Source organism: Heterodontus francisci, chromosome 3 (assembly GCF_036365525.1).
Source record: "Heterodontus francisci isolate sHetFra1 chromosome 3, sHetFra1.hap1, whole genome shotgun sequence".
Taxonomy (NCBI): Eukaryota; Metazoa; Chordata; class Chondrichthyes; order Heterodontiformes; family Heterodontidae; genus Heterodontus; species Heterodontus francisci.
In genome coordinates this window covers 196,644,829-196,669,851 of record NC_090373.1, presented here as the reverse complement: position 1 = coordinate 196,669,851, position 25,023 = coordinate 196,644,829, and the positions used below count along the sequence as shown (strand labels likewise).

Below are 25,023 nucleotides of genomic sequence, written 5' to 3'. Positions count from 1 at the left end.
GTGGGTTATCGCTGGGTGCTCCTTTTTCCTCCCACATCCAAAGACTTGCAGGTGATAGGTAAATTGGCCGTTGTAAATTGCCCCTAGTGTAGGGAGGTGATGGGGAATATGGGATTACTGTAGGGTTAGTATAAATGGGTGGTTGTTGGTCGGCACAAACTCGGTGGGCCGAAGGGCCTGTTTCAGTGCTGTATCTCTAAATAAAATAAATAAACAAGATAAGGGCTCATAGAGTTGGGGGTAATATTAGCATGGATAGAGGATTGGTTAATGGACAGGAAGCAGAGAATAGGGATAAACGGGGCATTTTCAAGTTGTCACTAGTGGTGTGCCACAAGGATCAGTGCTGGGGCTTCTTCTACTTGCAATGTTAATGACTTTGACAAAGAGACCAAGAGTAATGTAAGTTGTTTGCTGGCGATACAAAGCCGCGTGGGAATGTAAGCTGTGTAGAAGATTCATTGAGGCTGCAAAAAGATACAGACAGGCTAAGTGTTACGACCGAGGCAGGAGTGCACTGTTTGTTCTAGTTTCACTTCTCCATGGGTCACAACATATACTTAAATTTTTTCCCACTTACCAGTACAGTCAATCATAGACTCTATTTTTATCCCAGAATAAAACACACCAACCAGGTTTCTTAAATAAACAACAAAATTATCAGTTTATTATAAAACAACTCTTAACCAGTAATCAAGTAAAGCATAAACACACAGATTGAAATATTAAAGTTCCCTTTTTACCTTAGCGCCTCAAACTCCATCTCTCATGCGCGCGCACACACACACACACACTGGATAACCCAAAAATAAAGGGATTTTTGTTTTTAGAGCTCTATTACCAAAAAAAAAGACAAAAAGCACTTGGATTAAATACTTGCTAATTCTTGAAGAAAGAGCAGATATGGAAAGATGTCCTTTGTTTTTGGTTTGGCGTCCCAAATACGTAGAGATGGCTGTTACTGGGATCTTCCTAGAACAGTTCTTTTCAGGCAATATTGAAGATCAGTTTGGGTAGACTTCCAGGAAATGCAGCAACAGACACAAGCCTTACAGGAGGAATGCAGCCACAGTTTCAGTCTGCTTCTTAACTTGCTTTACAGTTTCTTGAGTGATGGAAAACTGGCGGGCTTTTTCCAAACTGCTGAAACAGACTGAGTTGGGGTGGTTTGTTCTTCTTGCCAAGTTTTCTCCAACTGTCTTTTCCAACCATTGTCCATATCCCAACTCACTGTCCAAAGTGAAACCATAAACAATAATTTAAGAGGCAAGCCTCCTGACCCGCTACTTCTTTGTAAACTTCTTCAAGTCAAAAACAAGAACAACCCCTGCTAGGTGATTATTTGAAGACAGGTGCCTTCCAGTAACTTTGTTTTCAAAGCCAGACCTCTCAGTGACCCTGGTAAAAAAAAAAACAATCCATGGAGTCTTTTCAGTTTCCCAAAATAAACCAATGTCCAGCTCTAAAATACATGAGTCCTCAAAAAAAAACTTTAGAAAATATAGAAGCATTCGTAACATAAGTGTGCTACAAAATGGCAGACGGAGTATAATGTGGGGAAGTGTGAGGTTATTAAGAACAAAAAAGAATATTTTTTAAAGGGCATGAAACTTGTTAAATGTTAATGTTCCGCATGACTTGCGTATTCTCGTACATGGAGCACAGAAAGTTAGCGTGCAGGTACAGCAAGCAATTAAGAAGGCAAATGGCATGCTGACCTTTATTGAAGTACAAGCATAAGGAAGTCTTGATACAGTTGTACAGAGCTTTGGTGAAACCACACCTGGAGTACTGTGTGCAGTTTTGGTCTCCTTACTTTAGGAAGGATATACTTGCATTGGAGGTGGTACAACGCTGGTTCACTAGATTAGTTCCTGGGATGAGAGGGTTGCTCTATAATGAGAAGCTGAATAAATTAGGTCTATATTCTCTGGAGTTCAGAAGAATGAAAGGTGATCTCATTGAAGCATCCAAAATTCTGAAGGGGCTGGATAGGGTAGACACAATAGGATAGAGAGGTTGTTTCTCCTGGCTGGGGAATCTAGAACACGGAGGAGCACAGTCTCCAGATGAGAGGCCGAACATTTAGGACTAAGATGAACAATTTCTTCACTCAAAGGGTTGTGAATCTTTGGAATTCTCTACTCAAGAGTTTTTAGATGCTTCAATGTTGAATACATTTAAAGCCGAGGTAGACAGATTTTTTGGTGTCTCAGGCATTCGAGTGATATGATCAGGCGGAAAGTGGAGTTGAGGCAGATAATCAGCCACGATTGTATTGAGCAGGTTCGAGGAGCCGTATGGTCTACTCTATCCTGCTCCTATTTATTATGTTATGTTTTTAAAGATGCTGTTGAAATTATTAATCTGTTGAAATCACAAGCTTTATCCTTGTCACCTCCCCACCCTTTGTGTGTTACAGGTCCACTATCTCGTGATGACTCCTATGGGCCATCACCTGTGAGTGGTGGGGCACCTTCACCACCATTGATGATGGAACTCCCTGCACGGCCTCCCTCTGTTAATATGGGCCGTAGCTTCCCACGAGATCGAGGTGATGTAGGTAGGCAGGGATTGTGTTTGGACAGTTTTATTGGAACAGTTCTCGCACCAGTGCTACTCCTGTAAATGTGCATCAACTGTTGAAGTAGCTTCTTATCCATTTTTAACTTCTAGGCATGCGAGTTCCTCCTGGGGCTCTACCTCCCCGCGAATGGATTGGTCCTGGCCCGGAACGGCTGGGACCATCTTCTGATCAAGGTTCACCCCCACCGCAGTGGGACAGGCGGCCAGGTAATGTTAAAGAAAAACGCTTTTTCTGATCTGTCAAAATTGTTACGACCAAGGTGGGAGGACTGCACTGTCTTTTCTAGTTCCACTTCTCGCCAGGTCACAACATACATTTAAATGTTTACCCAGTTACTGATGAGGTCAATCATATACTCTACTATTTATCCCAGAATAAAATATACCAACCAGATTTCTTAAATAAACAACAAAATTATCAGTTTGTTATAAAACAAGACACGTCCAGTAATGAAGCAAAGTATTAACACACAGATTGAAATATGGAAGATGGAAGTCCCCTTTTTACCTTAGCCCCTCACACACACACACAGGTTACAGAAAATTAAATAAATTTTTTCTGCAGAGCTCTTTTACAAAAAAAAAATACTTTGGCCAAATCCTGTTAATTCCTGAAGGAAAAAAAGGTATGGAAAAATGACAGTTGTCTCTTGCGGTCTGGCATCTGGGTACACGTAGACAGATCACTGGGATCTTTTCTGAAGCAGTTCCTTTCAGGTGGTGCTGAGAATCTGGCTGGCTTTCCAGCAGCGCCTCAGGAGAAATGCGGCATCTGGATTTTAGATCCTACACATTCGATACGTAGCGTTTCACAGAGACAAGAGGAAGGAGGCAAGCTGGGTGCTTCTCTCTTGGCAGGTTGATTAGATTAGAGATACAGCACTGAAACAGGCCCACCGAGTCTGTGCCGAACATCAACCACCCATTTATACTAATCCTACACTAATCCCATATTCCTACCAAACATCCCCACCTGTCCCTATATTTCCCTACCACCTACCTATACTAGTGACAATTTATAATGGCCAATTTACCTATCAACCTGCAAGTCCTTAGGCTTGTGGGAGAAAACCCACGCAGACACAGGGAGAACTTGCAAACTCCACACAGGCAGTACCCGGAATCGAACCCGGGTCCCTGGAGCTGTGAGGCTGCAGTGCTAACCACTGCGCCACTGTGCCGCCCTCCCAATTGCTTTCAAACACCCCAGACAGAAAGTTAAACCAATATCCCAAAAGTCCAGTTGTTTCTCCTTTGCTGCAGAGAAAACACCAGCTTAAAACCACAGAAGGGGAGGGATTTGTCACGACATTCACTCGGTCATTCATTCAAACATAGAGAGCAGTAATTCTCCTGACCATCATAAATTGTGATATGGTACTTCTCTGTAAACATCTCCCCCAAGTCACCAAGGTTTCTGTTGTTTATTGAGCTTAAGGCATGTGACAGCCAGTAAAGGTTTGTTTCAAACAAGACCTCTCAGTGACCCTTGTAACAAAAAAAAACACATCCATGGAGTCTCTTCAGTTTTCCCAAATAAACCCATGTCCATGATTCTAAAATACGAATCCTCAAAATAATTATTTTTAAAAAAAAGCACTTTCATAACCATATACTTTGCTTTCCATTATATTACAGATTAATCTGATTCGGATTAAGGGAGTTCTTTTCGATAGGGTATAATTAGTGGAGTACTGCAAAATCTGTACTTGGGCCTCAGCTATTTACAATCTATGTCAATGATGAGGGCACAGTGTGTAATTTATCCAAGTGTGCTGCCGATACAAAGCTAGGTGGGAAAGTAAGCTGTGAGGACGGTATAAAGAAGTTGCAAAGGAATATGGACATGTGTTTGGACAAGCAGGTGGCAGATGGGAGTATAATGTGGGGATGTGTGAAATTATCCCCTTTGGCAGGAGGAATGGAAAAGCAGAATATTTTTTAAAGTTAAGGAACTAGTAAATGTTGCCTTTTGTTGAAAATTTTCTTTAATCCACTGACTGGAGATCTGAATTTATATTTTTTTTAAAAGACAAGCTGCCAGCAAAAGTCATATTTCAGCTTAAGATGATCACCTAGTTTGCTACACTGTATCCTACATTGCAAAGGACTGTGAGGAGAGACAAATTGTCTGTGCGTTTCCCAGCAAGAACCAAGACCCAGGAAGTTTAAAGGAACTACCTGTTCTCTCAGCAAGCAGAGAATTACTGCTCTCTCCTATGTTTGAATGAATGACTGAGTGAATGTCATGTGACAAATCCCTCCCCTTCTGTGGTTTTAAGCTGGTGTTTTCTCTGCAGCAAAGGAGAAACAACTCGACTCTGACATGAGCAGACCCTATGTGGGGGTCCCCCTCTCTCCGTTCCAGCTTGAAAGCTTTCAAATCCTGCTTGTTGACTGACCACCTTTGCATAGTCCGGCTACAATCAGAAACTCTGTTGGAGGAAATCATCCACATCACTATCTCCAAGAGACTCACCGAACCAGTCATCTACCTCTTCAAACTAAAAGCCTGAGGGTCACTGAATTCAGCTGGAAGTCAGCCGAATCACCAAACTCCACAGACTGTATACCATTTTGCTATGGACTCTAACTCGACCAATCTACCCTTCTCCATTCTAACCTATTTGTGTGTGTGAGTGCAAGTTGGTGCGTTGTTATTTTATTCGGTTTAGGTACAATAAAGCTAACCTCTTTGTTAACTCAAGAAAACCTGTCCGATTGGTTCTTATGATCATAGCAAGTAAGTAATCAAACACCTGCTGGAATTGGCCAGTACATTCACTTTAAGAAAGAGTTAAACTTGTTGTGGTCAAACAAGGAGGGGGCAAAGAGGGCAGCCCTTTGACCCCTGATTATTTGAATGTAACAGTTGGGATTCAGGGGGATTTGGGTGTCCTTTTACAACAAAGTTAACATACAGGTGCAGCAGGCAATTAGGAAGGTATATGATACAGTGTAAGAGTAAGGAAGCTTAGCTGCAATTATATAGGGCTTTGGTGCGACCACACCTGGAGTACCGTGTAGTTTTCCTTACCTAAGATATACCTGCCTTAGAGGAGTGCAATGAAGATTCACTAGATTGATAACTGGTACTTTAGGGAGCTGACCTTTGAGGTGAAATTGAGTAGAATGGGCCTATTTTTCTGGTATTTAGAAGAATAAGAGGTGATCTCATTGAAACATGGGAGTTGAGTGGCGAGGTCTGGTGTGAGTGGCTGAGGGGGGAGAGCGGCCAGTGGGGCGGGAGAGAGTAGCTGAGTGGGGCGAAGTGGGCGGGGGAAGCAAGTGGAAAGGATCGAGCTCCAAACTCAATGTGCCCCATTCAGCCACTCGATGAGGTTGGCATTACACGATGTTTTCCCACGCATGTGACAATTAATCCTGGCAAGATGTAGGCTGCGAATGTGCAGCATCTAACAGAGCAGGAGACCGTTTGTACATGTGCGCAGCTTGGAGCGCTCTGATGACGGCGGGCCGCTGCATTGTCAGGAGTCACTTTGTTTTAAAATATAGATTCTCAAGTTTTCACAAAAAATATGGAAACCTCGTAATGCAGTGTAGATGCTGAGAGACTATTTCCCCTGGCTGGAGAGTCTAGAACTAGAGAGTCATCACCTCAGGATAAGAGGTCAACCATTTAGGACTGTGAAGAGAAATTTCTTCACTTGGAGGGTTGTGAATCTTTGGAATTCTCTATCCCAGCTGTGGATGCTCAATAAGTATATTCAAGACTAAGATTGGTAGACTTTGTCATTAGAGATTCAGGTATATGGGATGGAAAAGTGGAGTTGATATAGAAGTTCAACCATAATATTGAATGGCAATTTGAGAGGCTGTATGGCCTATTCCAGCTCCTATTTCTTATGGCTAACCCCTTTTTATGTTGCTCTTCCAGGTCCAGTGGATGGCTATTCTGGACCACGGAGACCACCTTCAGAATCAGGTGTCCTGTCTGGACGAATTTCTGGTCCGGGTGAAATTCGTGGGCTTCCACCTCCTCCCAGAGCAGGTAAATATTAAAAATCTAAGTTTAATTGACTTAATTGAAACTGAAGCATAGCATGGGATTTGGCTCCATTGATAAATATTGTTCATGATTTCCAAAGAAGTGATCTTTTGTTTAAATGCATTGTTTTACGATCTCAATCTTGTGGATCTAGTTTCATGGAAAAGTCTGACTGGACTCAGTGAGTAGTAATAGTTGTGTGGTCATGTATTTCTCCCCCACTAGCTCATTAAGTACATGTGTCTAAAAATGGGTGAGAAAAGATGAGCTCTCAAGCCATCAGTACTTACCCTTTATACTCCATTGTTTGCTGTGGTGCTAAGACATACAAACTAAGCCAATCCCAGGTTCAGCCCTGGCCTGTGCTGAATCAACTGGCATGGGACTGGACATGCTAGAATTGGCCTCATATCCTCATACTAGGGAGGGGGATATTGTCAGCATTCTGTTCTTGATATTGAAACTGGAAACTGCATGCTTGTGGGTGTTGGGTTAGGAAAGGTCTTTATCATAATGCCTCAGTGGAGTTTGCCACTAGTGCACCCTTTTCTCAAAAAAAACAGCCAGTTCGCTGAGGTATCTACAAATTTCAAGCTCAAGTCAGTACCTTGAGGAGGCAAGGAGAAAACACAGCAGAACTCCTTTGACATCCCAAACCACCTCACAGCCAGTAATTAGCTTTGACGTGCAATCATGGTTGTACAAGTAGAGGGAAGTGGTGGCATAGTGGTAATGTTACTAAACTAGTAATCTAAATCCAGGCTAATGCTCTGGGGACAAGGGTTCGAATTCCACCATGGTAGATGGTGAAATTTGAATTCAATTAAGAAATCTGGAATTAAAAGCATGAAACCAGTGTCGATTGTTGTAAAAACCTATCTGCTTCACTAATGTCTTTTAGGAAGGAAAATCTGCCGTCCTTATCTGGTTTGGCCGACATGTGACTCCAGACCCACAGCAATGTGGTTCACTCTTAAAATGCCTCTGAAATGGCCCAGCAAGCCACTCAGTTCAAGGGCAGTTAGGGATGGGCAATAAATGCTGACCTTGCCAGTGACACCCAGATCCCACAAAAACGAATGAAAAAATGTGGCTGTCAGTTTGCACATGGAGAAAAAATATACATGCTGGGAACCTGAAATAAAAACAGAAAATGCAAGAAGTACACAACAGACCAGTCAATCAGTTTAAAAAAAAAAAACCCTCTCAACATTTATTTCTTGGCCTTCGATCTGCCGAGGGAGGTTACACACCCAAAATGCCGTAACTTGCCTTCTCCTAATGGAAGCAAAATACTGCGGATGCTGGGAATACTCAGGTCAGGCAGCGTCTACTCCACTGTAGCCTAACTAGTGTTTTATACAGTTCTGGAATTACCTCCCAGCTCTTATATTCATTGCCTCGGCCTTCTTGACCACCTTATCTACCTGTCTAGCCATCTGAGTTCTTGCAGGGGCACTTGCAACCGGTGACCTTCTGACTCGGGTAATAGTGCTACCAACAGAGCTCAGCTGGCACTAGGAAGGGAGGAAATGGGGAGTTTTGGATTAGAGAATATTGACAAAAACGCAGCCAGAGACATCTCTGATCCTCGAGTATGGACCTGCAATTGTTTTTATTATAAACTTAGATTTTGCCATTCAATACCTTTGAGAAGGGAAGTTTCTTTTGAATTTGTCCAGGAATTTGAGTCAGTATCTTTGTTTAAAAAAATGATTTGCCAAGTAGCAATGAAAATCATAGAACGTTTCCGTCACAGAAAGAGGCCACTTGACCCATCGTGACTGTGCCAGCAGAAAAACGTTCCACCCATTCTAATCCCACCTTCCAGCATTTGGTCTGTAGCCCTGCAGCTTACGGCACTTAAGGTACATATCCAGACGACGTTTGAATGAGTTTAGGGTTTCTGCCTCAACCACCCTTTCAGGCAGCGAGTTCTGGACCCCCGCTGCCCTCTGGGTAAAAAAGCTTTTCATCATCTCCCCTCTAATCTTTCTACCAATCACTTTAAATCTATGCCCCCTAATCACTGATCTCTCTGCTAAGGTAAATAGGCCCCTCAAAATATTATAAATCATATAACAGGAGGCCATTCAGACTCTTGTTCCTGTTCCAGCTATTTCAAAGAGCTGTCCAATTAAGTTATGCTGTTGCCCCATAGCCTTACAAATTTCTCCTTTTTAAGTGTGTATATATAATGTATAATATATATAAATAAATTTCCCTTTGAAAGTTACTGTTGAAACTTGCTATGTGAAGCAATCTCTCCCCTAGATATTTTGCCAGTTATCTTAAATCTATGTCCTCTGCTTACTGACCTGCCGGTAGAAACAGGTTCTCCCATCTTACCAATCAAAACCCCTCATGATTTTGAATACCTGTACCAAATCTCCCTTTAACTGAGGAATTTTACAATGAATTTTATCTTCAGTAGAAATGGGCCAGGGAGGGCCAGGACAACTGGCAAGTGGGCCGAGGACTTCGTCACCAAATTTGACAGAGAGTGCAATGGTAAGATTTGCATTGAATTGCTCCTTGGGCATAAATTACTAAAACTGTGTTCTTTTCTTCTACTGTGATTTATCTCTTTTCTTGCATCTTAATTGTTACGACCGACCGCTGCAGTCAAAGCCCCCAATCAAAATAAACGATTGTGGTGGGAGAGACGCACTGATAATTCAATCCCGTCGCTCCACAGATCACCTATCATTTAAAAAGTGCCAAATTGTACCATTTATTAACTCCCGAATGAGGCTAACCAAACCAGGTGTCTTTAAATCAACGAACTAAATTCTCAAACACTATGAAGATAGAAACAACATTTAAAATAGAAAATTTACAGTCCAATGTTGTTTTCCTTTTCCAGTGAATTTCAACAATTAACGACTTACAAACACTTTCAACAGATTCAATCTGACCAGAGTTTTTGAGGGATAAAAGATTGTCTCAATTTAAATTACCAGAGATCTCTGTTTTGGCTTGACATTTTAGAATTTTGAGAGATAATTAAACTGACTAAAATCCTCTTCCTTCAGTTTAAATGGTTGAGAGCTCTTTTTCAGGTGTGTTCATCGCAGCTGTGTTCTGTTAGAACAAACTCTCCACTAAAAGCCAGTTCAAAACTCAATTGTAGCAAATGTATCGCATCAGACTCACTCCCATTGGCTATATCTACGGTAACAAGAATGCACCCTTCTATAACTCCTGAGGCTTGCTGGCTCTTAAAGCAATACTGATCCCTTGCAAACCGCATATTCTGAAAAAGAACTACATGACCATGACATAATAAACAGAGTTTTGGTTCTCTTCTCTCCACTTTATATTGAAATTGTTTTAGCAAAAGGATTAGAAGAAGAAAGTGCAACAATTTGATCTTTTCTAAGATGCTCACACTGGTTATTAAATCAGTAAATGGCTAGATTTACAGATCAGGAATTTCCAGGTGCAAGCCCAGACTTTGGAGTTGGCTGATTTCAGCCTGCTTGGTGGTGGAGGCTGTACATTTAGGATCAACACCCTTGGGCTGGAAAAGTCCTGGTCAGTATCCAGCAACTCCTGCTAGAAAATGCCAGTGACAGCATCTGATGAGGACAGAATTGGCATTGGCTGCTATGCCAATTACAGTTCAGTAGAGCAATGTAATCTGGTTAGGTTGAGTTTCAAACTTAACTGGTTTGCTACTGTTTTACACTTAATTTTCTGTTTGTCAGTTTCTCTAAAGCATGACACTGTTGATGAGCCTGAAGAACCAGTATCTATCTTTAATACACCCTCCTGAACAAGCAACAGGAGGTTGAATCTGTGTATCTTTATGGAGTTTTTACTTCACACCTGAAGTTGATGGTAATCTGGTGGTGTGTTTAGCTTGCTTTATTAAATATGCAAATTACTAACCAAGTACATGTATTTTTTTGGGGGTGAGCTCAGTTCAACATGAATTTGGAGAAATGACTGCCCTTTATGCTTCAATCAGTTTTAAAACTTTACATGTCAAATAATGTAACTTTAGAGTTTTATAAATGTTATATCGGAGGCTTATTTTTCTGGTTTGTAAATGTCTGTATTTCACAAAGCTCTAACTGCTCTCTGATATATGCTGCTGAAAATTCAAGTAGTTGAAGAAATGAGTATATCTTTTGAACATTGAGGCTCTTAAAATCACTTCTCTCTTCCCTCCCAACCAAAACTACAGGTGAATGCTAATGCTCTTCAGGCTGCACCATCTTTTCCTGGGACACCCATTATGAATTCACCTATGAGTGGAATAACTCCTCCAGGACCCCGCTATGGGCCTCCTCCATCATCTAGAGGCACCTATGGACCAGTCCCACTTACACAAAACCATTTAGGTGGGATTAACTTATTCTCCCCCAGCATGTTTAAATATATAACTTTTTATAAAAAGTATTTTAACTCACCTCATCATGGATCCTGTCAGTCTAATGCCTATTTATTCTTATATTTTGCAGTGCGTGTTCCAGCTCTCAGAGACTACCCTCCAGGCCCATTCCTCCCTCCAGGCCCGTTCCCCCCTCCAGGCCACCGACCTTTTCTTCCTGGGCCCTTACCACCACCACATGTTCTGAGAGACTTCCTACCTGGTGCCAGGGAGTATCCACCTGGACCAAGGAGCCTTCCTCCTGGTCCGACATTGCCTCCTGGCAGCCGAGAATATGCACCAGCCTCACATCCACCAGAACCAGACAACCGCTCATGATTTTAAAGGCAGTATGAGGCAAGGCTTTCAACTTGAGTGCTCAGCCACCTCAGGCAGTTGTACCTTTTAATATAAAAGTATTCCATAGGCCTCAGTCTTTTGTTTCCATTGCCCTGAAATTAGGAATAATTTCACCAGCAACAGTCTAATTAGGACATGTTTAAAATGTAATGGCTTATGAAGAATCCCATCACTCTGCATCTGCAGTGGCTTTTACCCTTGGGTGACAGGGTCAGATACAGTCACTAATTTATAATTCTTCAGCTGCAAAACCTTTGGACTGCTGGAGTTCTGTATGTTCCAATTTTGGAAATGGATAGGTGCATTCGTGGAGGAGATTCTCTAATTAAATAATTACTGCTGGTTACAGCTTCAAACTTTATTTGGAATCTGTTTGTCAAAAGGTAGCCACTCTGCCAATCAAAGGAGTTAATTGTGCAATATTAGGGTGCCTGTGTCTCGTGTAGTGGTATAAATCTTTTGCTAATCTGTGACCAGTGTTTTGCGACCTTTTATTTTAAATGGTTGCAGGGGGAGTGGGGGAAAGAGAACTTTTCCTGTGGAAATATCAACTGATCAGAGAGCTGCCTGATTTATGTAGTCATGGCAATACATTTGTAATTCATACACATTTCAATCTCAGTCAGCCCCTGTTTTTTGATCTGTTATGAAAAAATGGAACACTGTACAATTAAGGCCAGATGTAACTTATTTTACTATTGAGAAAATTTATTAATAAAGATTAAAATTACTGGGTTGTCAATGAACATTCCTCAGTGCTGTTCTTGTCCCCTTCTCTTTATTATATGTAAGTCACTGTTGGTAATGGCCTATGTATATATAGATTAACAGTATGAATCAAAGCAGTGTTTTCTTATTTCCCTCCCCCTTATACATGAATCTTCATTATAAACTCCACAAGTATTAATGAACAGGCTGAACACTGCTACATATTTGTTGTGCAATGATTAAACATAGAATAGATTTTTTCAGAACTTTGGCCTCATTCTGGCACTTCAAATTCATTTCTAGCTAAGCATGAGTGACTTTTGTTCCAGACAGCCAGAAGGGGCTTTGTTGAAAGTACCACTACATAACATTCACCACTCAATAGTACATCAAAGCAAGATCCTTCATTTGTGCACTTGATTTTTCCTGTTCTCGCTTTTTTAGTGTCATAGTTAACTACAGAAAGCTACTACCTTACACCAGTTCCTTCAGTTTAAGCTTTTAAATAAGTTAACAAGTGCTATTAGCTACCACAAATAGTGTGGGTATTTTTCATTCTTCACACTGAACAGTAATTCTGCCACTGTTCCAGGATTAATCAGTTAAAATGATATATGATGGCAAGATTAACCAGCATGGCACCAACAGCAGCTTGGACTTGATGTCTTAATGGGACACTGAACAATGATGCTGTGTTCTTATTGCAAGTACTGGATCATAAATGTGCTACAGCTGTTCTGTTGTATGCATACTCATGTACCACAGCACAAAAAGCACATCACTCCTTGTGCAATGTCTGATGGAGGTGGAGATACAGTGGTTTCTTGGTCAGCAAATGCAGCTTTTTTCTCTTGAAATCTGTTGGCTTTTTGTATCTGAGCAGAAAGATTAGAGAAAAGAACAATTCTTTAATATCAGCACTGGTCTTCATGCAGTTACACTGGGGATGAGGGTAGGATAGAGAGAATCATGATATTATTGATGACCAAAGCGGGTAGGTTTTAAGGAGAATTGCAGAGCTGAGGGCCAAGTCAGCCATCAGTGGTTGAAATAGAGGATGTGCAAAAGTCCAGAGAGCTCAAAAGCTTGAGGGCTGCAGCAGGGAAGGATTTTAAAATTGAAGCATTGTTGGACGGAAAACACAAGAGTGAATGAGATTTTGAGTGAATTAAGATACAGTAGGTAGAGTTTTGGATGAGCACATATGGAAGATGGGAGGCTGGCCAGCAGATAAGCTGAAGCAGGGTTGAAGTCGAGCAATGTTAGAGGTGAAAGTAGGCAGTGTTATTGATGGTGCAGATATGGGGGTCAGACGCCACCAAGGTTACAAATGTTCTTGTGCAACTTAAGACAGAATTATCAGGATGGAAATGGTAAACAGGGTACCAAGACACTAGCTTCAGTTTTCCCAGTATTTAGTTGAATGAAATTTCTGCTCATCTAATACTGTATGTCAGACAAGCAGTATGACAAACCAGATAGTGGAAGGCTAGGAGGCTGGCCAGGAGAGTATTTGAATAGTCAACACTCTAGTCACAAAATGGAGGTAACAAAGGCATGGATTATCTTCCAACATTTGGGAGGGTGAAAAGGTAGACAGAATAAAAAATTTTTTAAATCTTTAACAGATGCTCCAATACTCACAGTTCTATAACTATCTGTCCAGCTTTGATTTCATCCATTTCCATAAAAGCAAAACACTTTGTGCTTGTAAACCTCTTTTTAGGTTTGTAATGTTTGAATTCAAAGAAAATAGCAGCACCTGTAAAAGAAAAGCATGCCATATTTCCTGATTTAGGAGTATATTTGTTAGAAACCATATAAGACAAATATCATAGCATCACTAAACTGATACAATAGAAGTATTAAGCTCAACATTACATTACACATTTTGAATGTTCTTGTGCAAGGTTGGCCAGGATCCGGCCCCCGGATGTAAACTGTAACAGGCTGTTCCTCATCCTCGCCAGGGTTCCATGACTAGAAATAGGAAATTTCCCTTTGTCTTCTTCTTGCAGACCGGTCTCTCAAAAGCATTGCGCTGTCAGTTTCACAGCTGACGGCTGCTGAAGTAGGAATGCGCTTCCGAACTTCAGACAGATTTGGGGTTTTCTGACTTTTTAGAAGTCCGCTGGAAAACCCCGAATCTGTCCGAAGTTGGGAAGTGCGTTCCTGCTTCAGCAGCTGTCAGCTGTGAAACTGACAGCGCGATGATATTAAACACACTGACCAACTACAAAGCTGCTGTGCTGAGCTCTCCTGCTCTTTGCAACTGCCAGAGAGGGGGGGGGATAGAGGGAGAGAGATCAAGATCACTCTTGACAGATGGATAACTATCCGGAATACTCCGCTTACTGCAGTACAGTGCAGATGTGCACGACTATGCAAAAAGATCTTCAAGGAAGGAAATTAAGGTGGCTCACCTTTTGGCAGTTTCTCTATGTGTTTTTGGATTTCCACATCGACAGCGAAGTGTACGTACATATCTTCTTTCCTTGTAGCAACAGGGGTATCTTGTACAGGGGTCAGATCTACCCCATTGACATCTGTGTGATTACACGCATCAGTCATTTTTAAGCAAACAAAACTACATGCACACCAAACCTATTTAAAATCCCTCTATATTACCTTTTACACTGACTGTTACATAGGGATCGATGCATTGTCCTGCATCCTTGAGTCCAATTTTTTCTATTTTTATAGTGAGCAGTGCCATGCCTGGTTCTGAAGGCAACCGTGGTAGTAGAGTACCTGAAGACAAACATTCATTACCATATCATTCTACAGTGATGTGATGTGACATTAGTATACAGTTAACCAGTGTAACATTACTTATTCTGAACAGAGAGATAATAACAGTGGCGCAGTGCTTAGCACCGCAGCCTCACAGCTCCAGGGACCCAGGTTCGATTCTGGGTACTGCCTGTGCGGAGTTTGCAAGTTCTCCCTGTGACCGCGTGGGTTTTTGCCGGGTGCTCCGGTTTCCTCCCACAGCCAAAGACTTGCAGGTTGATAGGTAAATTGGCCATTGTAAATTGCCTCTAGTGTAGGTAGTTGGTTGGGATTACTGTAGGGTTAGTATAAATGGGTGCTTGTTGGTCGGCACAGACTCGGTGATCCGAAGGGCCTGTTTCAGTGCTGTATCTTTAAATAAAAAATAAAAAAACACTCACTTAAACTTTGTCTTTCAGATCAGACATTACACTGAGGCCCTGTCTGCTTTCTTAGATGTATGTAAAAGATCCCAGAGCACTACTCAGTAAGGGATTTCTCGCAGTGTCCTAGCTAATATTTAGCCCTGAACCAATACCAATAAACTGATTACCTGGCAATTTCTCTGTTATTTGTGAGAACTACTTGCATGCGATTTGGAAGCCGCTTTTGCCTACATTGCAACAGTGACGACACTTCAAAATCTCTTCATTGACTGTGAAGTGTTTTTGGATAGCCTGAGGCTGTGAAAGGTGCTATATAAATGCAAGTTGTTTCTTAAAAATCCATTTTAAGGAGCAGTACTCACACCCTCCCATCATGAAGATTATTAAGTACAGTTCCAAGGGCCCCAACAGTAGTCCAGTACAATGCCTATGTGGTATTTTTCATGCACAAGTTTAGACATTGAGTGTCAACATGGGGGACACTAGTCAACTATGATGCTGTTTTCTCCCCCAACCAGCAAACTTTACAAACATCCTCTTTCCAGGAGGAGCCATGGCTGATTTCTCTCATTCAGGGACACTGAGGTCAACAGTAGCATCACAGCTGCTTCCCTGAGATCAACACAGTCCAAAGATCAAACCTTAGGATCTTACTGATCTGCATTTCTCAGTATGATACTAGAGCAGCACACTGGAAAGGCAGGGATTAATCAGGGATAGTCAGCATGGCTTTGTCAGGGGGAGATCGTGTCTAACAAACTTGATTGAATTTTTTGAGGACGTGACTAGATGTGTAGATGAGAGTAAAACAGTTGATGTAGTCTACATGGACTTCAGTAGGTTTTTGATAAGGTCCCGCATGGGAGATTGGTTAAGAAGGTAAGAGCCCATGCAATCCAGGGCAATTTGGATCCAAAATTGGTTTAGTGGCAGGAGGCAGACGGTAATGGTCGAGGGTTGTTTTTGCAAGTGGAAGCCTGTGACCAGCGGTGTACCACAGGGATCGATGCTGGGACCCTTGCTGTTTGTAGTGTACATTAATGATACAGACGTGAATATAGGAGGCATGATCAGTAAGTTCGCAGATGACACGAAAATTGGTGGTGTAAATAGTGAGGAGGAAAGCCTTATATTACAGGACGCTTTAGATGGGCTGGTAAAATGGGCGGAGCAGTGGCAAATGGAATTTAATCCTGAAAAGTGTGAGGTGATGCATTTTGGGAGGACTAACGAGGCAAGGGAATATACAATGGATGGTAGGATCAAAGGAAGTATAGAGGGTCAGAGGGGCCTTGTTGTACTTGTCCATAGATCACTGAAGGCAGTAGCACAGGTAGATAAGATGGTTAGGAAGGCATATGGGATACCTGAATTTATTAGCCGAGGCATAGAATATAAGAGCAGGGAAGTTATGACGGAGCTGTGTCAAACACTAGTTAGGCCACAACTGGAGTACTGTGTACAGTTCTGGTCGCCACACTATAGGAAGGATGTGATTGCACTGGAGAGGGTGCAGAGGAGATTCACCAGGATGTTGCCTGGGCTGGAGTATTTCAGCTATGAAGAGAGACTGGATAGGTTAGGGTTGTTTTCCTCAGAGCAGAGAAGGCTGAGGGAGGACCTGATTGAGGTATACAAAATTATGAGGGGCATTGATAGGATAGATAGGAAGAAACTTTTTCCCTTAGCGGAGGGGTCAATAACCAGGGGGCATAGATTTAAGGTAAGGGACAGGAGGTTTAGAGGAGATTTGAGGAAAAACGTTTCACCCAGAGGGTGGTTGGAATGTGGAATACACTGAAGGGGTGGTAGAGGCAGGAACTCTCACAACATTTAAGAAGTATTTAGATGAGTACTTGAAATGTCATAGAAATACAAGGTTACGGGCCAGGTGCTGGAAAATAGGATTAGAATAGGTGCTTGATGGCTGGCACAGACACGATGGGCCGAAGGGCCTGTTTCTTTGCTGTATAACTCTATGACACTATATTTACCCACTGAACCATGTTGGGGTGGAGGAATCTCATGTTCCTTTCTAAAAGCTGATCTCAAACCCTCCAATAACCTCTTTTGTTGCTTCTTAAAACCTGTCCTTGACCAAGCTTTTGATCACCTGTTCTAATATCTCCAGGTGGCTTGGTGTCAAATTATGTCTGATTATGCTTCTGTGAAGCACCTTGGGATATCCAATAACTTACTTTTTGAAGTGTTGTCACTTTTTCTTTTGGGCCTCCTTATCTCGAGAGACAATGGATACGTGCCTGGAGTGGCTGTAAAGGCCAATTCTAGAGTGACAGGCTTTTCCACAGGTGCTGCAGAGAAATTTGTTTGTCGGGGCTGTTGCACAGTTGGCTCTCTCCTTGCGCCTCTGTCTTTTTTCCTGCCAACTGCTAAGTCTCTTCGACTCGCCACACTTTAGCCCCGTCTTTATGGCTGCCCGCCAGCTCTGGCGAACGCTGGCAACTGACTCCCACGACTTGTGATCAATGTCACAGGATTTCATGTCGCGTTTGCAGACGTCTTTATAGCGGAGACATGGACGGCCGGTGGGTCTGATACCAGTGGCGAGCTCGCTGTACAATCTGTCTTTGGGGATCCTGCCATCTTCCATGCGGTTCACATGGCCAAGCCATCTCAAGCGCCGCTGACTCAGTAGTGTGTACAAGCTGGGGATGTTGGCCGCCTCGAGGACTTCTGTGTTGGAGATACGGTCCTGCCACCTGATGCCAAGTATTCCCCGGAGGCAGCGAAGATGGAATGAATTGAGACGTCGCTCTTGGCTGACATACGTTGTCCAGGCCTCGCTGCCATAGAGCAAGGTACTGAGGACACAGGCCTGATACATTCGGACTTTTGTGTTACGTGTCAGTGCGCCATTTTCCCACACTCTCTTGGCCAGTCTGGACATAGCAGTGGAAGAATTTCCCATGCGCTTGTTGATTTCTGCATCGAGAGACAGGTTACTGGTGATAGTTGAGCCTAGGTAGGTGAACTCTTGAACCACTTCCAGAGTGTGGTCGCCAATATTGATGGATGGAGCATTTCTGACATCCTGCCCCATGATGTTTGTTTTCTTGAGGCTGATGGTTAGGCCAAATTCATTGCAGGCAGCCGCAAACCTGTCGATGAGACTCTGCAGGCACTCTTCAGTGTGAGATGTTAAAGCAGCATCGTCAGCAAAGAGGAGTTCCCTGATGAGGACTTTCCGTACTTTGGACTTCGCTCTTAGACGGGCAAGGTTGAACAACCTGCCCCCTGATCTTGTGTGGAGGAAAATTCCTTCTTCAGAGGACTTGAACGCATGTGAAAGCAGCAGGGAGAAGAAAATCCCAAAAAGTGTGGGTGCGAGAACACAGCCCTGTTTCACGCCACTCAGGATAGGAAAGGGCTCTGAGGAGGAGCCACCATGTTGAATTGTGCCTTTCATATTGTCATGGAATGAGGTGATGATACTTAGTAGCTTTGGTGGGCATCCAATCTTTTCTAGTAGTCTGAAGAGACCATGTCTGCTGACGAGGTCAAAGGCTTTGGTGAGAACAATGAAAGCAATGTAGAGGGGCATCTGTTGTTCACGGCATTTCTCCTGTATCTGACGAAGGGAGAACAGCATGTCAACGGTCGCTCTCTCTGCACGAAAGCCACACTTTGCCTCAGGGTAGACGCGCTCAGCCAGCTTCTGGAGCCTGTTCAGAACGACTCGAGCAAAGACTTTCCCCACTATGCTGAGCAGGGAGATTCCACGGTAGTTGTTGCAGTCACCGCGGTCACCTTTGTTTTTATAGAGGGTGATGATATTGGCATCGCGCATGTCCTGGGGTACTGCTCCCTCATCCCAGCACAGGCATAGCAGTTCATGTAGTGCTGAGAGTATAGCAGGCTTGTCACTATTACATAGATATCTGCAGCAAATGTGTCCATAATAAGATCTCTCAAACAGCAAATGAGATAAGTGACCTAAAGACCTGCTACCCAACCCGAACACAACGGGACCCGACTACACGTGTCAGGTTCCGGTTGGGTCGCTCTTCCAGGTCTGGCTTTCAGGCTCGCGTTGGGTTGGACACACACAGTAAGTATTGCATTTTGCTCTGCTGGTAAGTGTTAAAAGTTGAAAAGCCTACCTGAGCTGGGAGTCTGGGACGTCAAGGAGAGAAACTCTGAATCTGCACAGTGAGCAAGTGAGCGTCTCTATGACATCATCATGCTCAACTGCAGCTTCCTGCAGATTCGGAGTCGCAAGGTAGGTAAAGGGAACATTCCGGTGGTCAAGCTCGGGTCAGGGTTGAGGTCAGGCTCAGGCTCAGGAAAAAATGGAGGGACTCGGGCTGGGTCGGACTCAGGTCCAATGTGGTTCTGTCAGGTTCAGGTCGAGTTATTTTCCCCCCTGACCTGAGCAGGCCTTTAAAGTGACCAATTAATTAGCTTTTTTTGGTGGTGATGGTTGAAGGAGGAACGTTGCCCAGGGTACAGGGAGAACTCCCCACTCTTCACATTGGGACGTTGAAGGTCCCAGGGGCACAATGAACCAATCGAACAAATGGACAGAACATTGTTTAAATAACTTGTGCAACAGACAGCACGTGCAACATTGCAACACTCCTTCAGTGAGATGCCAATTTAGGGATTATTACTTCAAACCCTGGTAAGGAACGAATCACATCCTTCTGACTAATGGCTATAAAATGTCCATGGTCAGAAACAATTGAGAGTCTATAGGTGCATATTACAGCATATTATGTCATTAACTTCACTGATGTGGCAGCTGTACATAGAGTACTACTTTGGGAAACTGATTGAACTGCACCAAGCACTATAATCAATGCTGCAAGTGTTTTAAACACAAACAGGATTTCCCATCTTTATTGAAAGCAGAAAACTGAGATGTAATTGCACCATCACACATATGGTGTAGGAATCAAACCTGGGATTTAGCAATAGCCTTTCTTTGGTAAAGTAATCCACATATTGTGGTAAAATACAATTATTAGAGTCACAGACCCTTTAACTGAACTTAGTTTAAATCCCTGTGGTATTAACGTACTCATCAGTTCACTAACCGTACCTTACTCACCTTACAATGTCCCAGACATCACCATCCCTGGGTATGTCCTGTCGAACCGGCTGGACAGACCCACCAGAGTTTAGAAGAATGAGGGGTGATCTTATTGAAACGTACAGGATTCTGAGGGGGCTTGACAGGGTAGATGTTGAGAAGATGTTTCCACTAGTGGGGGAATCTCGAACTAGGGGACATAGTTACAGAATAAGGGGGCACTCATTTAAAACTGAGATGCGAAGGAATTTCTTCTCTCAGAGGGTAGTGAATGTCTGAAATTCTCTACCCCAGAGAGTTGTGGAGGCTTGATCACAAAGTATTTAAACAGGAGGTAGATAGATTTTTGAAATATCGGAGTTGAGGGCCAGGAGGAGCTGGGACAAAAGAGGAATTGAGGTCCGGGGCAGATCAGCCATGATCTTACTGAATGGTGGGGCAGGCTTGAGGGGCTGAATGGCCTACTCCTGCCCCCATTTCTTATGTTCTTAACATCAAGGCAGCATTTGACAGATAATGGCATCAAAGAGGGATGAGGGACTTCTGTTACATGGCTAGACTGGAGAAGCTGGGGGTGTTCTGCTTAGAGAGGATTGAGAGGAGATTTGATAGAATTGTTCAAGATGATAAGGGGTCTGGACAGAGTAGTTAGGGAGAAACTGTTCCCATTGGTGTAAGGGTCAAGAACCAGAAGACACCAATTTAAGGTGATTGGCAAAGGAGCCAAAGGCAACATTTGGAAAAACTTTTATGCAGCCAACGGTTAGGATCTGGAATGCACTACTGAGAGTGTGGTGGAGGCAGATTCAATTGTGGCTTTCAAAAGGGAATTGGACATTTACCTGATGAGCTATGGGGAAAAGGTGGGGGAGTGGGACTAGCTGAATTGCTCTTGCAGAGAGCCGGCACAGACATGATGGGCTGAATGGCCTCCTTCTGTGCTGTAACCATTCTATGATTCTATATAATGACAAAGTACTAATATTATACCAACTTCTTTCTATTATATTGCCATCCAAACAGGACACCTCAACCCTTACGATGTGCTTGGGACAGGTGGACATGTTGTAAGATCCAAAAATGATGCAAACTGCATTGTCTAAGAAATGGCTATCTAATAACCTTATTAAACCATAAGAAATTAATTGTATCTTATAGAAATATCTCCCACTCTCTCAAAGAAAAAAGCAGACAACTAGGACAGCGTAGGCCTGTTATCTCTGCCAAGAACAGAACTCTAGCACGGGCTCTGAAACAAGACATTCCTGAAGTTAAGATGGAGCCTTGTATCCTCTCTAGACAAGAGACTGGCAAAAGTTTACAAAAGATACTGAGCATGAGATAGAGTGAAAGATGACTTCGGGAGACAGTGATGGGTAGGGGAGGGGTTTACTTTGAGTACCTGTATTTGATAATTGGGCGATTGGAATCGAACCAGTGATGGACATGGTACACTCACCAGCCACTAGAATAAAGTATATAAACAGGTGCTCAGGAAGGAAGTCTTCAGTCTTCTTCAGACGGAAAAGAGCTTCTCAAGGTGGATCCAAACTAGCTCCAGCCTGAGACTTTTGTTGTGCCCAGCACGTGAATGTCCTATTCATAACTTTAAACATGGACTATACTCAGCATAGCATCTTCTGGAACTGGATTTTCCTTTAGTTTTAAATGAACCACAATGGATATTAAAAATGGACATGGGCTGCAAAGATGGCTGCCGAAGGTCAGCTGACTTTCGGCCTGTGTATTTAAGAACTGACTCACTGTCTGAAAGGACAAAAAATAGCTTCCAGACTAAGAGGTGTCATCAACAGCCATCCTGAAACCACCTGAAGACATTCCTGAATTGAATGGGTTTCTCCTGAAACAAAGGTCTTTACTCCCTTCAGGATGAATGCCTTACAATAACAAACAGGATGAGGCTAATCAACCTAGACCCCCACCATATTTGGAAAAGGAACAGTGAGAAGTCACATGGTGGGGCAGCCATGTTGGTCTCCTTTTATAAATCTTGAAAATACAGACTGCAGAAAAAGCAGCAAGCAGGCAAGGCAGTACCATCGTGCCTTAAAAGAACTGGAGACTGTAACATCATAAGGTTTCTGAGCCTGTTCCTGTTGAGGTCCACCAGTACAGAAAACCAACCTCCTAGTGATGAGACTACAAGCAACTAACTTCACGACCTGCTGAAAATCCACCTCTTCAAAAAAAATCCTGCAACGGCTTTGATATACGACTCCGGTGTTCAAATCCACCTAACTACAATTCAGGAGTGAAAATGCCTTCTTCACCGGGCCTGCAACACATGCCTTTCCCCCTCCAAGGCAAGCCAAATCACATGACTGACAAACTATTCCATTGTGTGTTATTTGTAAAAGTGCACTATCCTTTTAATGGCTTTCTTTCTCGTGTATGAGCGTGTTTGTATGTGTATGCGTGTGTATGTGTATGTACGTGTACCCGTGTAAGACAGAGAGTGATAAGTGAGTGATGTAGCGTTAGACTTTCAGGTTGAACATGTGAATAAAAATAACCCTCTCTATTTAAACCCATGATCGATGTGCTGCTGGTTATTCAAATTGGCCATACACACAGGGGTTAAGAAACACATACAACTTCCTTTTCAAAAACACACTGATTACAGACAGAAAAGAACTGGGGTTTCAGTTCTCTCTCACTTATGTCCATAACACTTTGATTAGCTCAAGAAGACCAAAGACCCTGAGGACTGAAGACACGACCAACATCTCGCCTGCCTCATCTATCAGGGAGACTGCCAACACCATTCTGCCCCACCGTATGACCTGGGATAAGTAATCCATTCAACCTGTTACGGGTTGTATGTTTTTTCTGTCTATTTAGCTTAGGCATCATCATATTTAAATTGCTCCTTTTTTGAACAAGGGTGTAACATGTGCAATTTTCCGGTCCTCTGGCACCACCCCTGAATCGAAGACTGGAAAATTATGGCCAGTCCTCCACAATTTCCACTCTCACTTCCCTCAGTATCCTTGGATGCATCTAATCCAGTCCTCATACCTCAACTCTAAATACAGCTAGCCTATCCAATACCTCCTCATTTTAAACCCTTCGAGTGTCTGAATTACCTCCTCTTTCACCATGACCTGCACAGTATCATCTTCCTTGGTAAAGACAGATGCAAAGTATTCATTTAATATATAACCCTGCCTTCATGCGTAAATCCCCTTTTTGATCCCTAATCAGTCCCACTCCTCCTTTTACCAACCTTTTACTTCAATATGCCTATAGAAGACTTTTGGATTCCCTTTTATATTAGCTGCCAGTCTCTCTTCATACACTCTTTGTTTCTCTCATTAGCTTTTTCACTCCCCCCTCTGAACCTTCTATATTCAGCCTGGTTCTTGGTTGTATTATCCACCTGACATCTATCATAAGCACACTTTTTCTTCTTCATCTTAATCTCTATCTCTTTTGTCATCCAGGAGCTCTTGATTTGTTAGCCCTACCTTTCCCCTTCAAGAATATACCTTGACTGTGCCCGAATTATCTCTTCTTTAAAGGCAGCCCATTGTTTAGTTACCCTTTTGCCTGCCAACCTTTGATTCCAATTTATCTGGATCAGGTCCACCGTTACCCCATTGAAGTAGTTTTTTCCCCCGTGAATTATTCTTACCCTGGATTGCTCCTTGTCCTTTTCCGTAGCCAACCTAAACCTTAAGATACAATGATCACTGTCCCCCTAATTGTTCCCCTACTAACATTTGAGCCACTTGGCCTGCCTCATTCCCAAGAATCAGGTCTAGCACTGCCTCCTTTCTCACTGGATGGGAAACATACTGCTGTAGAAAATTCTTCTGAAGACACTCGAGAAACTCTTGCCCCTCACTGCCCTTTACAGTATTATCCCAGTCTATATTTGGATAATTAAAGTCCCCCATTATAACCACTCTAATTCTTGCACCTCTCTAATTTCCTTGCTAATTTATTCCCCTACATCTTTCCCACTAGTTGGTGGCCGAAAGATTAACTGAGCAATGTAACTGCACTGTTCTTGTTCCTCAGTTCTATCCAAATAGATTCGGTCCTTGATTCATTCTGGCCTATCCTCTCTCTCCAGCACTGCAATGTTCTCTTTAATCAAAGCTGCCACCTGTCACCCTTTCCTTGCTTTCCTATCTTTTCTGAACACCTTATATCCATGAATATTTAGCACCCAGACCTGCCCTTCTTTGAGCCAGGTCTTCATTATCACCACATCATCATACTTCCACGTGGCTATCTGTGCCTGCAGCTCACCAACCTTACTTGCCACTCTCCACACATTCACATACATGCAAAGTAATCCTAATTTAAACTTTATTACTTTTCCCCTTACTTCGGCCCCAGCTAATATTTTATTACTTGCTACTCTAGTGCAATCTGTCTCTCTCAGTTCTCTGTGCACCTTGGCGTTATCTCCTCGTTCCTACACTGCTGCCAAGTTAGTTTAAAACCCCCCCAATAGCATTAGCAATTGCCCCGCAAGGAAATTTGTCGCAGTTCTGTTCTGGTACAACCTGTCTGGCCTGTACAGGTCCCTCCTTCAGAACTGGTCCCAGTGTCGCAGGATCTGAAGCCCTCCCTCCTGCACCATCTTTATAGCCACACATTCATCTGCTCGATTGCTCTATTTCTATATTCACTTGCACGTGGTACCAGGAGTAATCCAGCGATTACGACACTTAACTGCTAATTTCTCACCCAGCTGCCTAAATTCTAAATGCAGGATCACATTCCTCTTCCTACTTAT

At 42.9% G+C, this 25,023-nt stretch overlaps 2 protein-coding genes across 3 annotated transcripts in view; one reads left to right on the top strand and one right to left on the bottom strand.

Annotated features, from left to right (window-relative positions):
• mia3 (MIA SH3 domain ER export factor 3) overlaps positions 1–12,063 on the top strand; it is a 204,501-nt gene extending 192,438 nt beyond the window's left edge. Inside the window, exons 23-28 of the mRNA XM_068028070.1 lie at positions 2,423–2,563; positions 2,677–2,793; positions 6,485–6,598; positions 9,027–9,106; positions 10,788–10,944; positions 11,065–12,063. Of these exons, the coding sequence (XP_067884171.1) occupies positions 2,423–2,563; positions 2,677–2,793; positions 6,485–6,598; positions 9,027–9,106; positions 10,788–10,944; positions 11,065–11,312 (857 nt within the window). The 3' untranslated portion in view covers positions 11,313–12,063. The remainder of the gene's footprint in view (positions 1–2,422; positions 2,564–2,676; positions 2,794–6,484; positions 6,599–9,026; positions 9,107–10,787; positions 10,945–11,064) is intronic.
• The window catches only part of aida (axin interactor, dorsalization associated), a 142,542-nt gene continuing 129,293 nt past the window's right edge, over positions 11,775–25,023 (bottom strand). The window contains exons 7-10 of one of the 2 annotated variants that reach the window (XM_068028114.1): positions 14,670–14,792; positions 14,465–14,572; positions 13,686–13,803; positions 11,775–12,916 (exon numbers count right to left, since the gene is read on the bottom strand). In XM_068028114.1, the coding sequence (XP_067884215.1) occupies positions 12,820–12,916; positions 13,686–13,803; positions 14,465–14,572; positions 14,670–14,792 (446 nt within the window). In that variant the 3' untranslated portion in view covers positions 11,775–12,819. Of the gene's footprint in view, positions 12,917–13,685; positions 13,804–14,464; positions 14,588–14,669; positions 14,793–25,023 lie in introns of both variants that reach the window. The other variant, XM_068028106.1, reaches the window with a different exon arrangement.